This window comes from Dermatophagoides farinae, chromosome 7, assembly GCF_024713945.1.
Source record: "Dermatophagoides farinae isolate YC_2012a chromosome 7, ASM2471394v1, whole genome shotgun sequence".
Taxonomy (NCBI): Eukaryota; Metazoa; Arthropoda; class Arachnida; order Sarcoptiformes; family Pyroglyphidae; genus Dermatophagoides; species Dermatophagoides farinae.
Window position 1 is genome coordinate 1,277,083 of NC_134683.1, and position 12,691 is coordinate 1,289,773.

The 12,691-nt window shown below is 33.3% G+C and overlaps 1 protein-coding gene across 1 annotated transcript in view; it reads right to left on the bottom strand.

Moving 5' to 3' along the window:
• Positions 1-12,691, bottom strand: part of LOC124496844 (uncharacterized) — a 38,979-nt gene that overhangs the window by 12,998 nt on the left and 13,290 nt on the right. Inside the window, 11 exon segments of the mRNA XM_075732803.1 lie at positions 2-1,128; positions 1,201-5,557; positions 5,559-5,731; positions 5,852-7,111; positions 7,204-7,326; positions 7,412-7,537; positions 7,747-8,001; positions 8,102-8,356; positions 8,781-8,897; positions 11,109-11,210; positions 11,459-12,202. Of these exon segments, the coding sequence (XP_075588918.1) occupies positions 2-1,128; positions 1,201-5,557; positions 5,559-5,731; positions 5,852-7,111; positions 7,204-7,326; positions 7,412-7,537; positions 7,747-8,001; positions 8,102-8,356; positions 8,781-8,897; positions 11,109-11,210; positions 11,459-12,149 (8,586 nt within the window). The 5' untranslated portion in view covers positions 12,150-12,202.

Below are 12,691 nucleotides of genomic sequence, written 5' to 3' on the forward strand. Positions count from 1 at the left end.
TTGGACAATAACAGGTAAGATTATGACTTTGAATAGTACATAATGCATTGTTGCCACAAATATTTTTGATTTCACATGGATTCTGACAACGATTCTGGATGCAAGCTTGATCCGCTGGACATTCAATATTGTCACGGCATCCAAAATTACAATAACCTTTGCTTACACAGGCTTCATTCGGTGAACAACTATCATGGACGATACAAGCTTTTACACAGAAATTATCGACACATTTCTCACCATCAGCACATTCACTATCAAGCGTACAAACAAATCGACATTGACCATCAATACATTCTTGGCTATCGTCGGCACAATCAGGATTTGTTTTACAAAATCTTGGAATTCGTGAACATCCAAATGAATTTGGTTGGCCGTTGAAATTGTCCAAACATTGACATTTTGGTTGTTGATCACGTATCTGACAAACAGAATTCGGTCCACATTCGATTTGGTCACATGGATTTTTACATAAAAATAATCCAGTAGCATCAGGCATACACACTGAGTTTGGTGAACAATCAATATTTCCACGTGGACATGCATTAGGATGTTTACAGCCATCAATATCTTTGGAATATGGGTCCCCAATAAAACCGGAAGTACATGTACATGTTAACGATCCAAGTGTATCATTACAATAAGCCATTTCATGGCAAGGATTTGAATCACATAATCGAACCAACGAACAACCGATTCCATAAGGTTCTCCAGTAAAACCAGATAAGCATTTGCAATGAGCATAATGAGAATGTGAAATACAAACAGCATTCTGACCACAGCCATTGATGCATGGATCATAACAATGATTGTGTGTTGAACAAGCTTTATCATCTGCACAATCTTTATCGGTAATACATTCGACACGTATACAGCCATTATTACGATCATATGGATTGCCAACAAAATGACCATTTGTTGGACAACGACATTCAGGTGCACGATTTTCAATCACACATACGGCATGTTTACCACATTCGAATTTCAAACATCCATCAACACATTTTCGAATACCATGTTGATCAGCTAAACATATTTCATTGGACGATAAGCAATCATTGTCATTGTTGCATTGATGTAATGAAATTTGGACGCAACCAGTACGGCTAAGTGGATCGCCAGTAAAACCTGATTCGCAAAAAAAAATTGATTTAATTTGATTTTATAGTTTATCAATCGTTCTCAATTTAAATCAATTACCTGGTTCACATTGACATTGTTCTTTATGATGCATGGCCACACATCGTGAATTCGGCGTACAAGTGAAATCAATACAAGCTTCGGCACATTGTCGTATGCCAAGAACATTCGTTTTACAAGTTGATAATGCTGGACATTGATGATCGGAAACACATTCATCTTTACGTGGTATACAGATCTGATTCTGATCACGTACAAATCCTTCAATACAATCACAATAGGCACGATGTTCAACTGCCACACATATTGATCCAGTTCCACAGGTGATAAATTGACAAGCATTGAAACATTTTTTAACACCATTATTCAATGCTTTACAAACATCGGATCCATTGATACAATCAATATCTTCATTACATTCATCGTGATCTTGTTTAATACAACCGATGGCGAGATCAGTAGCAGAGCCAACATAACCGGGAATACATTCACAGGTAGCATCATGATTATGTATTTGACATTTAGAATTTGGCCCACATTGAACAGTGGTGCAGACATCGATACAATCATTGATTCCGGAACGGGTAGGTAAACATTTGTAATTATATTTACAATCAAAATCATTCTGGCATAGATTATTGATGACCGGTATATGGCAACCATGAATAAGATCATATGGATCACCATCAAATGATGATTGGCAAAAACATTGTGCTTTATGTTTATGTGTTTTACACAGTGCATTTTTGCCACATTCACTGTAAAGACAAACGTTGACACATTTATGTGTGCTGGTAATTTGATCAAATTTACAAACACTATCGTTTGGACAATCGATATCTAATTTGCATTCATCCGGATTATAGCACATATGGAATGGATCTCCACTGAAACCGGGCAAACACGCGCAATGTGCGCGATGATTCAATGACGAACAGATAGCGTTTTCACCGCATAAAAATTGTTTACATGGATCTTGACATATATTAATATCTTCTGGACCTTGTACACAGATTGCATTGGATGGACAATTTTCATCATTGAAACATTCATTAGTGATTCGATAACAGCCACCACCATTTTGATCACTAGCACGACCAGTAAAACCATCTGGACAGGTACAGGTAACGAAATGTTCATTGGTCAAACAAATAGCATTTGGACCGCAAACATTTACCGAACATCCATCCACACAGGATTTGACACCATACTCATTTAGATGACATACTTGTTCAGTATTGCAATCGGTATTTGATGTGCAACGATCTTTTGGAACACAACCGCGGAATAAATCTTCAGGATTTCCAAAAAAAGATTTCTTACATTTACATGTGGCTGTATGATCGATGGCAATACATTCGGCATTCGGACCGCATTTGATTGATTCGCAAACATCGACACAATCCAGTATACCTTTACGAGTGATTGTGCAGATTTGATCATTACGACATTCTCGATTTGTTTGGCAAATATTTGGCGCACAGGTAGCACCGTTAGAATCACCCGATATACGTGTATAGCCAGCCATACAATCACAATGGGGCCGATGATTTTTGGCAACACAATATGCACCTTTGCCACAAATATGATTGAAACAAATATCCACACAATCTTTTACATTTTCGGTGGTCAGCACACATTTTTTATCCACCGGACATTGTTCATCACGTTGACAAAGATGTTGGCTTGGTGTTTGACATTGTCGTGTGGGAGGGTCCCCACTGAAACCAGGTAAACATTCACAAACAGCTTGATGAGCACGGCCAACACAACGAGCATTTTGTCCGCAACGAATATTATCACAAACATCAGTACAATTTCGAAGACCAGTCAATACACGTCGACAAGCTTGAAATTCAGCACAGCTATTATCATCCGAACAAGTAAGCTGAACTGGTTGACAGCCAATTTTTCCATCATATGGATCGCCGGCAAAATTTGGCCGACACTCACAATATGCTTGATGTGCGCGACCACGACAAACACTATTGATACCACATTGAAAATCTTTACAAACATTGTCACATTCACGATATCCTTGTGAATATGATGAACAGATTTCATCCTGTTTACAATCACCATCATCTGTACAAGCATGGGCACTACATCCTTTGATTAGATCATATGCATTTCCTTCAAAATCTTCATGGCAAACGCATTCTGGTCGTCGTCGTTCTCGTGCAATGCAATGAGCATTTGGACCGCATTCTATGATATCACAGACACTGACACATTGTTTCGAATCTGATCGTGATGGTATATGTTTACAAACAAAATTCGATTGACATTCATCATCATGATCACAAGTTGATGGTAAACGAATTTCAGCAGCACTTGGTGAACAACCAATTTCTAGATCATTTGGATCCCCAGAATGAGCATCGATACAAAGGCATTTTGGTTTATGTTCAATAGTAAAACAGAATGCATTCGGGCCACATTGGGTTGTGTCACATGGATCGATACATTGAAATCCAATTTCCTGGTTGACTAGAGCACATACATTGTTACTATCACATTTAGAATCTTCAATACATCGGTTTGGTTGCACACAAATACCACGGAAACATACAGTGTTTGGTGGGCAATTTGAAGTTGTCGAACAGGAAATACCAACACCATTGATTTGATTTTCATATCCAGGTTTTTTTGGCAATTGGCATGAAAACAAAGGGTTACCCACATAACCGGATCGACAGACACATTGATAACTGCCGATAACGTTGATACAATTGGCATTTGTGCCACAAATATTTCCATGATGATTATCGCAAAGATCTTGTAAACATTCATTAACATCTTCACAGGCAATATATGGATTACCATGGAACCCAGCTGGGCAAACACATTCAACACTTGTTGCACTTTCCAAACAATTAGCGCCGGTACCACAACGAATCCTATCACATCGAGGAATCGTCGTACAAGCGATATATGGATTTCCGCTAGTTCCACTATTGCAGACGCATTTATTCGGCGTATCGTAAGCACAATGACTGTTGAGACCACAACCAGGATAACATGTCGGTGGTGTTATCAACGGTGGTATCCTATCGATACATACGTGATTAATACAAATTTGATTCGATGGACATGGTAATTGATTCGAGCATTTAATTTCCGGCGCACAAACACCACCGGCCCAAGGATTACCATAGAACCCATTTCGGCATCGACAAACTGGTTGATTTTGTGTGTTTACAATACAATGGGCATTAAGGCCACAATGAAGATTACTACAAGGTGATAAACATCCTTTAACTAGATCATTTCCTTCACCAGAATAGCCGGAAATACATTGACAGATAGCTGTATGATTGATGCCGATACAATAAGAATTTGGTCCACAAATAGCCTGATTGCAAGCATCGATACAAACATTAAGCTCTTTGTTGCAAATCGTATCATTTGGACAATCATCATTTGATTGACATATTGATGATCCTTGACATCCAGATTCATAAGCATTGCCAGTACCATCAGAACATTCGCAACGATAACTTCCCAATAGATTGATACAAACAGCATTGGCTCCACAAGGACCATTAGGATCTAATGGCAGCAATGATGTACATTCATTTATATCATGACATCCTTCATTTGGATTTCCTATACAACCAGGCTTACATTGGCAATGTGTTCCTTCATCTTTGTCGAAAATACATTCAGCATTTTGGCCACATTGTTTCCAATCACATGGATGTCGACATGATTGACCATCAAAAATGAACGGTGATGAACATTCACACGAATGATTTCGACATTGATAATTTTGTTCGCAATCAGTATTGGATTGACAATGTTGAACAATACGATCGCAGCCAACTTTACCGATACCAGTATAGCCAACACGACAAAGACATTCATAAGCACCGGGTAGATTAATACATTCGGAATTTGATCCACAAAGATTAAATTCTTGCATTTCTGTACATTCATCGATATCGCGACAGAATCCATTAGCTTCCAATGTAAATCCTTTTGGACAGATACAGAAACCAAATCCTGAACTGGTCATCATACATTCTTGATTCTGTGGACATGGATTAGCATTCGAACAATTTCGGCTAGTCATAATACAATAATCGCCTTCACGAACATATGGATCTTTACAGCCACAATGAACACCATATTGAATATCGTTAATACAAGCCGTATTACCGGGACATTGTTTATCATCATTGCATTCGATTATATCGGGATAACACAATGAATATGCGTTGCCAGTTAACCCATCAGGACAATGGCATGTATAGCCACCATCAAGATTCATACAGAATGCATTCGTTCCACATGGTGATTTTTTTGATTCACTACATTCATTAACATCACGACAGGATTCCGTAACCAAATCACGAACATAGCCACGTTGACATACACATTGATTTATATTATGCGCTGAAATACATTCTTCATTTGGATGGACAAGATAAATTATCATTACATTCGATACGATCTTTGCCTTCCAATAGGCATTCAATGAATGCATCGCCACGATAATCGTGTGGACAAAGACATTCAAAAGATCCAGGAGTGTTACGACAGACGGCCAATTTTCCACAAGGATTGTTGTTGGCACATTCATCCAAATCTAATTATGAATGAGACAAAAAAAAATAAATAAATTATTGATCAACAGGTGTGTAATTGAATCATTTTCCGTAACAAATTTAAAATAATATAATATTATTATTATTATCATTAAACATACCGACACAGCCAGGAAGACTATTACTTTTGCCAGTATAACCATCAATACATGAACAAACTGGATTTCCGTGACGATCCAATTGACATTTGGCATGCTCACCACAGAATAGATCATCACATGGATGTTTACAATTTTCACCAAAAAAAGGCGGTGGACAATAACATTTTTCTTGTTTACATATCGAATTTCCTTGACAATCTTTATCATTTGAACAGGTTTGTTCCAGAAAGCAACGTATTTTTGGATCACCATAACTTCCGGGTGGACAACGGCAGCTAAAATTACCGAAAGAATTTGAACATATGGCTGAAAATCCACATTTTCCATTTGCACCAAACGCTAACGAGCATTCATCAATATCTTGACAGGATTCATGTGCATTACCGGTCATTCCGGATGGACAAGAACATGAATAGCTTCCCATAAGGTTTGTACAGATGGCATTTTCACCACACTTTCCATATTGCCCATATCGACGATCACATTCATCCATATCTTCACAATAACGGAAAGGGTCCCCACTTAAACCAGGGGAACAGTGGCAATGATGACTTCCAATAATATTCGTACAGACAGCACCTTGTCCGCAGAGACCTGAAGGACCATGATCAACATCACATTCATTAATATCCAAACATCCGGCGCTGATATTGCTCGGATTAAAAGTAAATCCTGGATCACAAACACAGGCAGCTTCTTGACCATTAACGTGACAGGTTGCATATTGACCACATTGTACTGAATCACAAGGAGATTGACATCCACTTGTTGCATTTCCAATGAAACCTTCTTTACATGAACATTTGAAATGGCCATCCTGATTGATACATACGGAATTTTCACCACAAGGATATGGAATACGAACACATTCATCAATATCTTGACATTTGCTTTTCGCTGATTGTTGAATTTTTTCGTAGCCAAATTCACAAAAACATTCATAACCACCATCTAAATTTATACAGGTTGCGCCTTTACCACAAACATTTTTGTTTGTTCGACATTCATCAACATCGATACACATTATTCCATCGATTCGATAACCAGATTTACATTGGCAATTACCATCAATACAAATAGCATTGGCCGTACAATCGGATTGTTCTATACAATAAACATCGACAGCGGTACGATCACAACCTAATTCAGCATTACCATCACGAGCTAGATATTTATCCGGACATTGACATTGAAATGAACCAATCGTATTCAAACACTTTGCATTCGGTCCACAAGGATTCGTTGAACATTCATCAATATCTGTAATTACAAAAAATGGTTGAGAAAAAAAATCATCATAATTTACAACAAAAATTTAAATTTTTTTTCGCAAACAACATCATCATCATTACCTTTACAGCCACGAATAGGATTTCCTGTATAACCTGTTGAACATTTGCATTCATATGATCCTGGTTTATTATAACATAAAGCATTTGGTCCGCAAAGATTTTCTTGTCGACATTCATCGATATCTATGGTAAAAAAAAGGGTAAAAAAATTTTAAAAATTCACAATAATTATATTATTTATATGAATGAATGGAATTTTGTTGTTTACCTAAACAACCAGCCGAATGATATGGAGTTCCAGTGAAACCAGGCTTACATTGACAACTATAGCTTCCAATATTATTTATGCATATTGCATCAACACCACATGAAGCCGACGGACATTCATCAATATCTGAATATGAGAAAGAGAGAAAAAAAATTTCAAACGATAAAAAAAGGGTAATTTCACTCATAAATCTTTGTTTTTTCCTTTCTCTTTAAGATTTTTTTTTCCATTCTAATGATGATTTTTTATACGATTATTTTTATTATCATCTTCATCATCATCTATCGTGTAATCGAAACGATGATGATAAAGTCATTCAGACACACACACTTTACCTTCACATTGTATTTTTGGATTGCCAGTGAATCCGGATCCACATTCGCAGACAAAACTACCAGGAATATTTATACAAACAGCATTTGAACCGCATATTAATGGATTTTGACATTCATCTATATCGATACAACCACCACCAAGTGCGGTAATATTGTTATTATGATAACCTTCTGGACATGAACATTCAAAGCTGCCGACAGTATTTGTACAGATTGCACCAGATCCGCATGGATTATTTTCACATTCATTCAAATCTAAAAAAATAAAATTAAACACATGAATAATAATAATAATAATAATCAGATTACGAATCATTTACATATAAATAATATATAATATAAAGTACACATTTACCTAAACATTCAATAGATGGGTCGCCAACAAAACCATTGGCACATTCACATGAATAACTACCAGGTATATTGGTACAAATAGCATTCTGGCCACAGTATCCTCCATCTTGACATTCATCAATATCCATACAAGCAATAGTTGCGTTACCAGTGAAACCTGATTGACATTTGCAGACAAAATGTCCAGGTAGATTACAACATTCAGCATTTTCACCACATAATGCAGCCAATGATGGTATTTCACATTCATTAATATCTAAAATAAAGCAAAATGGATAGAAAATGGATTAAATGTTGTTAACAAAATTCGAATAAAGTTATTATATAAAATTTGAATATTTATAGCCATAGGCAATAACAAACAAGAATAATATCTGATGATCGAACATAATATATTCACAATCGATACGTTCAATAATAATGATGATTATTAAACGCCTAACAAATCATAATAATGAATGGTTACCAGAACAAAAAAAAAAAAAAATGTTAATAATCATTCTTCGTAAGAAGATTATCATCATACTGATGATAATAGGAATAAATAACTGTGTTCAAAACATCATTTTTCAAAGCGAAAAAAAATAAAAAAACATTTTTGATGATATAATTATCCATTTTGCTCGAAATTTCATGCATGTTGTTTCAAGAATTATTAATGATATTATGTTAATAGTTACCTTTACATGAGAATCCATCGCCTTCATATCCTGGAAAACATGAACAATAATAGCTACCCATTGTGTTTGTACAATGGGCAAATACATCACATGGTCGATATTTGCATTCATTTTCATCTGACGTCGTCGTCGTTGTCGTTGTTGTTGTCCAAAAATGAAAATTTAACAAAAAAAAAAAAAAATGAGTAAAGGAATTAGAATTTGAAGAATGAAAAATGATTTGAGAAAAGGAAAAAACCAAACACACACACACATTCGAATATATGATAATCAGGGATAAGAAAAACGAAAAAAAAAATTTCTTTGACAATTGATTAAGATGAATGATCATGGAATTTTTTTTCTGTCACAAATCTTTTTTTTTTGTTTGTTTGTTAATTATATCATCAAATATTAAAAAAAAATAAGAAAATTCTGATGAAAAAAAACAAAACAAATAAAAATTCAAATATCAATGGTTTGCAAATCAACAAACAAAAAAAAATTCCGTAAAGAAATCTTTCTGGGAAAAAAAATTGTTACACAACAAATTGTAATCTTTAATTCTGATGAAAATTGAACAATAAAATTATAAATTATAATAATAATAATGATTAAAATAGATTTCATACCTTTAAAAATTACACTGGAACAAAAATCAAATTGATCACAACACAAGCACAAATCATTTGTATACAGAAAGTTCGATAACATGTGCTTTTTTAAATTCATTGAATGTATTTTCACTCTTCATTTTCTGCTTGATTCACAGACAACGTACGGTTACAAAAAAATTATCCATGAAATTAGCATACAATTTTTCAACAACAACAACAACAAAAAAAATCGAGAAAAAATTCCTCACTTGTTGATCATCCTGATTATCCATCCATTATTTATCATTATTATTGCACAGATGGCCATGATGTTTAGACGGTAATAACACACACACACACACACACATTATAATAATCAACATGATTATCATCAAAAAAGCAGAGCAAATGCAAATGCCAAAAAAAAAAACTAAAATTTGCCCATCAAAATCAAAAAAATTTTTTATTTTTCGGAAAAAAAATAAATAAATAAATTCTTAAATGTTGAAATAATTCATTCTTGTTTGGTTGTGAATTTTTGTTTTTTTGTTTACGAACCAAAACAAAAACAAAAAAAAAGAAGAAAAGAAGAAATTATCCATTAATTTTAAACACACACACACACACAGTTATATAATCAACATCAATTACTTTAACGATAAAAGAGTTGTATAATTGACTATAAATACATGACATGACATGACACCAAATGTTTGAAAGAAAAATTATTCATTTTTTTCTGTTCTTCTTCTTCTTCTTCTTTCAAACATAAATTACATAATAATCCTGGATTTTTTTTTTGATGAAAAAAAATTGCAAAAAATTTTTCATCATCATCATCATCATCAGTCATTTATTTTACACACACACACGGATGATCATGATCACTATAATCTTCTGGTAATAGTCTGATTACTTTTTTTTCGGTAGCTTTTGATGATGAAAAAAAAATGTATTCTAAGAGCGCGAAAATTTTTTTCAGTTTTTTTTCTGAAAAAAAATTTCATTAAAAATGAAAAATTAAAATTCTTCAAATCAAATCTAACCTTGCCTAATAATCAGAATAATCACATATACCATTGGATGATCATCATCATAATCAATCATCAAAATTAAGATTATCATATTGAACATTATTATCTGAATGAATAAATCAATTGGTTAGGTTTTCAATTTTTTACTATTTTTTTTCACATGGAAATTTTCTCTCATGATTTATCGTATACGTTTTGCTTGACTTTTATGCAAAAGTTTATTGTACCTTTTTTTTCATAGGTGACAATTGTTGTCATTCATATTGGATAAATAAATGGAAACATGATTTGTTTAGCCAAATATTTGCTGCTATTATAAGATGAAAATTTTCTTCCCATTTTACTATGAATAGGTTTTTTTTCTCGGTTGTTTCTATGTTTGTGAATTGATCATCATCATCATCATCATTCTTTAAGTCATTTCAGCAAGGGCGTATTGTTGTCATTGTGTTTTGCATGTGGTTAATTTTGACAATTTTTCTCCCATACATGCTTATACACACACACATAGCTAATAGTAATTGTATTCACAAACAAACAGAGAGAAAAAGAACAACAACAACAACAACAACAACAGAAAATATGCCGAAATTTGATGATGATGATAATGATAATTATCAAAAATTGAATATTAAAGAAAGCGACAAAAGCAACAACAACGAGAGAGAGAAAAAAAAAAGAATCTCATTATCATTGAATAAAATAAAAAAAAAACTTACCTGGTATATCACAACTTTTGCCACCAAATCCATCATTACAATAACAAAGATGATCAAGGCATACGCCATTTGTACATTTAGATTGTTTTGGATGACAATTATCTATGTTGAAGACAAAAAAAAAAATAAAAAAATTAAATGGAAATAATTAGTAAATATATATTCGGTTTATAAATATGTAAATTGAATATAAAATGTAAATTAGTTATATCATCATCATTGAGATTGCCACTGTTATATTGTCATTAAAATTAACTGTATATAAAAACCGGAAATGGAATCAAGAATTTTAAATTTTTTTTTTGCACACACACACACAAACACACACACACACATACACATATACATACCGTTTATGCATTTTGTACATTGATTACGATCATTACATTTCAATTCTAATGAAACTTCATCAGAACCTTGAAAACATTGAGGTATACCATCACATAGTTTAGATAATTCAAATAATTGTAAAAAATCTGTCGATTCATTCACTTGGCAACCAAAATAACCATCTTCAAGATTTAATACAAATATTTCACGTTGTACATAAGGACTAGGCCATTGTGGACGATATTGTGCATGTACATTGATGGTGGTGATTAAATATTGTGATAATGATGATAATGATAATAAAAATAAAAATTTTAAAATAAAAATGATAAATAATATAAAAATTTTGTTCAATTTTTTCACATGATTATGATGAGAATTTTGTTGTCGTTTTTTAACATTAAATGACGATGATGATGTTGAAAAATATTGATGTGATGATTGGTGATGATTAGATTTCATTTCATTTAATGACAATGAATCATCATCATCATTATCATTTGCATATGAATCACTATTAATGACAATTGATGTTTTTGATTCGGCGGTATTGTTGTTGTTGATGATTAATATTGGCAGCTCATTCATCATCATCATCATTATTATTGTTGATGATAATTTTTCTGATAAAAATTGATCATTTATCGATTTTGAACGTTGTGAATGTCGTCCACCAACATGAATATCATCATCATCATTATTGTTATCCATTTGATCACGATCAGGATCGGTTTTTTTTGTAGATTCTATTTCCAATGTTTATCCTGTGAAGAGAGAGAGAGAGAGAGAGAGAGAGAGAGAAGAAAAAAAATTATTTAGACAAGTCAATAAACAACAACAACAAAAACAAATGTGAGAAAAAAACAAATTTCATTTCATTCTTTATTGCCAATTTTTTTGTTTTTTTAAAAAAAAAAATCGGAAAAAAACCTGTTGCACACTGTTGAACCTCAGCATCACACACACACACAAGGAAGGTATTTCAAATCCATCGGAATGCGACAACAATTTTACAAGTGTGTTTTGTCTACGTTTGTTTAAAATAAGTGATTTTTGTTTTGTTTTGTTTTGTTTTCTTAAAGTTGGACAAAAATCACATCATCATCAATATGGCGGTAATTTCAAGACAAAACGATTATCGTCATAATGATGATGATGATGATGATGATGAAAAATTCAACTCACACACACACATATACATATTTAGTTTTCTATCATTTTAATTGTAGAAATATTTTTTTTACTTTCCGGCC